Below are 1,053 nucleotides of genomic sequence, written 5' to 3' on the forward strand. Positions count from 1 at the left end.
TATATATATATATATATATATATATATATATATATATATATATATAGTATATATATATATATTATATATATATATATATATATATATATATATATATATATATATATATATNTATATATATATATAATATAATATATATATATATATATATATATGTATATGTATATATATATATGGGTCTACTAAACTAAACACGATATAATGCACAATATTAGATCATTTCAAGTCCAGACGCGATTTCATATGAATAGAACGCCCATCTATGAGATCCCTTTGAATCTATCTAATGTGTGCATATCCAATATAGCTACTGATACATAATCAAAATCAACATTGAAACACCCACAACTTCGTGAAGCCAGGACCTATATACACATCCATCGTGTATACATATCTGATACATATCAATGCGACAATCAACCATGCGCACGTACTATAGTAGATACGTAGTTGATGCATACCATTTTGGCAATCAAAACTAGGACGAAGCCGATTGCATGCAATATAGATACATATATGGGATATATATAAATGTACATGTAGTAGCAGCATCATGCACATATACATAAATACTTACCGCTTTGGCAGGATACTCTGTTCCGAGGCTGCTTTTGCTGGCGAAGGTATAGCTGGTGCAACTGCTGGAGTTGAATTTTTCCTAAAGTCGGTTTCTGACGGCGATGGCGAATTCGCAACGGGTGCGGATGTAGCTGGGGGTGCCTGTGCTGAACCGTCTGCGGATGCTGACGGTGGCCTCGACTCCTGTAGATTCACAGAGAGAGACAAACATATCAGTATAAATATCTGGATATAATTATAACTATATACATATACGCACGGAGCGATTAAGCAAGTATGTACATATAAATAGATTTGAGGCTGAGGACGAATTCACAATAGAAATGGATGTGGTCTAGAGTGTCCGTGCTGAATCCTCTGCAGGTTCTGGTGATGTCCTTAAACCTCGTAGAGACGCAAGTAATACAATGATTCTAGAAGTGTACAAATTTGACCGTATCGTTATGCACCTACTAAAAAAATTACATTTTACGC

At 34.0% G+C, this 1,053-nt stretch overlaps 1 protein-coding gene across 1 annotated transcript; it reads right to left on the minus strand.

The window, feature by feature from the left end:
* Positions 1 to 573: 573 nt before the first annotated feature.
* Positions 574 to 762, minus strand: SARC_16975 (hypothetical protein; the record flags this gene model as incomplete). The annotated part of the gene is made up of 1 exon (XM_014288923.1): positions 574 to 762. A coding segment is annotated over one exon (189 nt), but the record flags the coding sequence as incomplete, so codon positions are not given.
* Between the last annotated feature and the right edge of the window lie 291 nt (positions 763 to 1,053).

The sequence above is a fragment of the Sphaeroforma arctica genome (genome assembly GCF_001186125.1).
Source record: "Sphaeroforma arctica JP610 unplaced genomic scaffold supercont1.9417, whole genome shotgun sequence".
Taxonomy (NCBI): Eukaryota; class Ichthyosporea; order Ichthyophonida; genus Sphaeroforma; species Sphaeroforma arctica.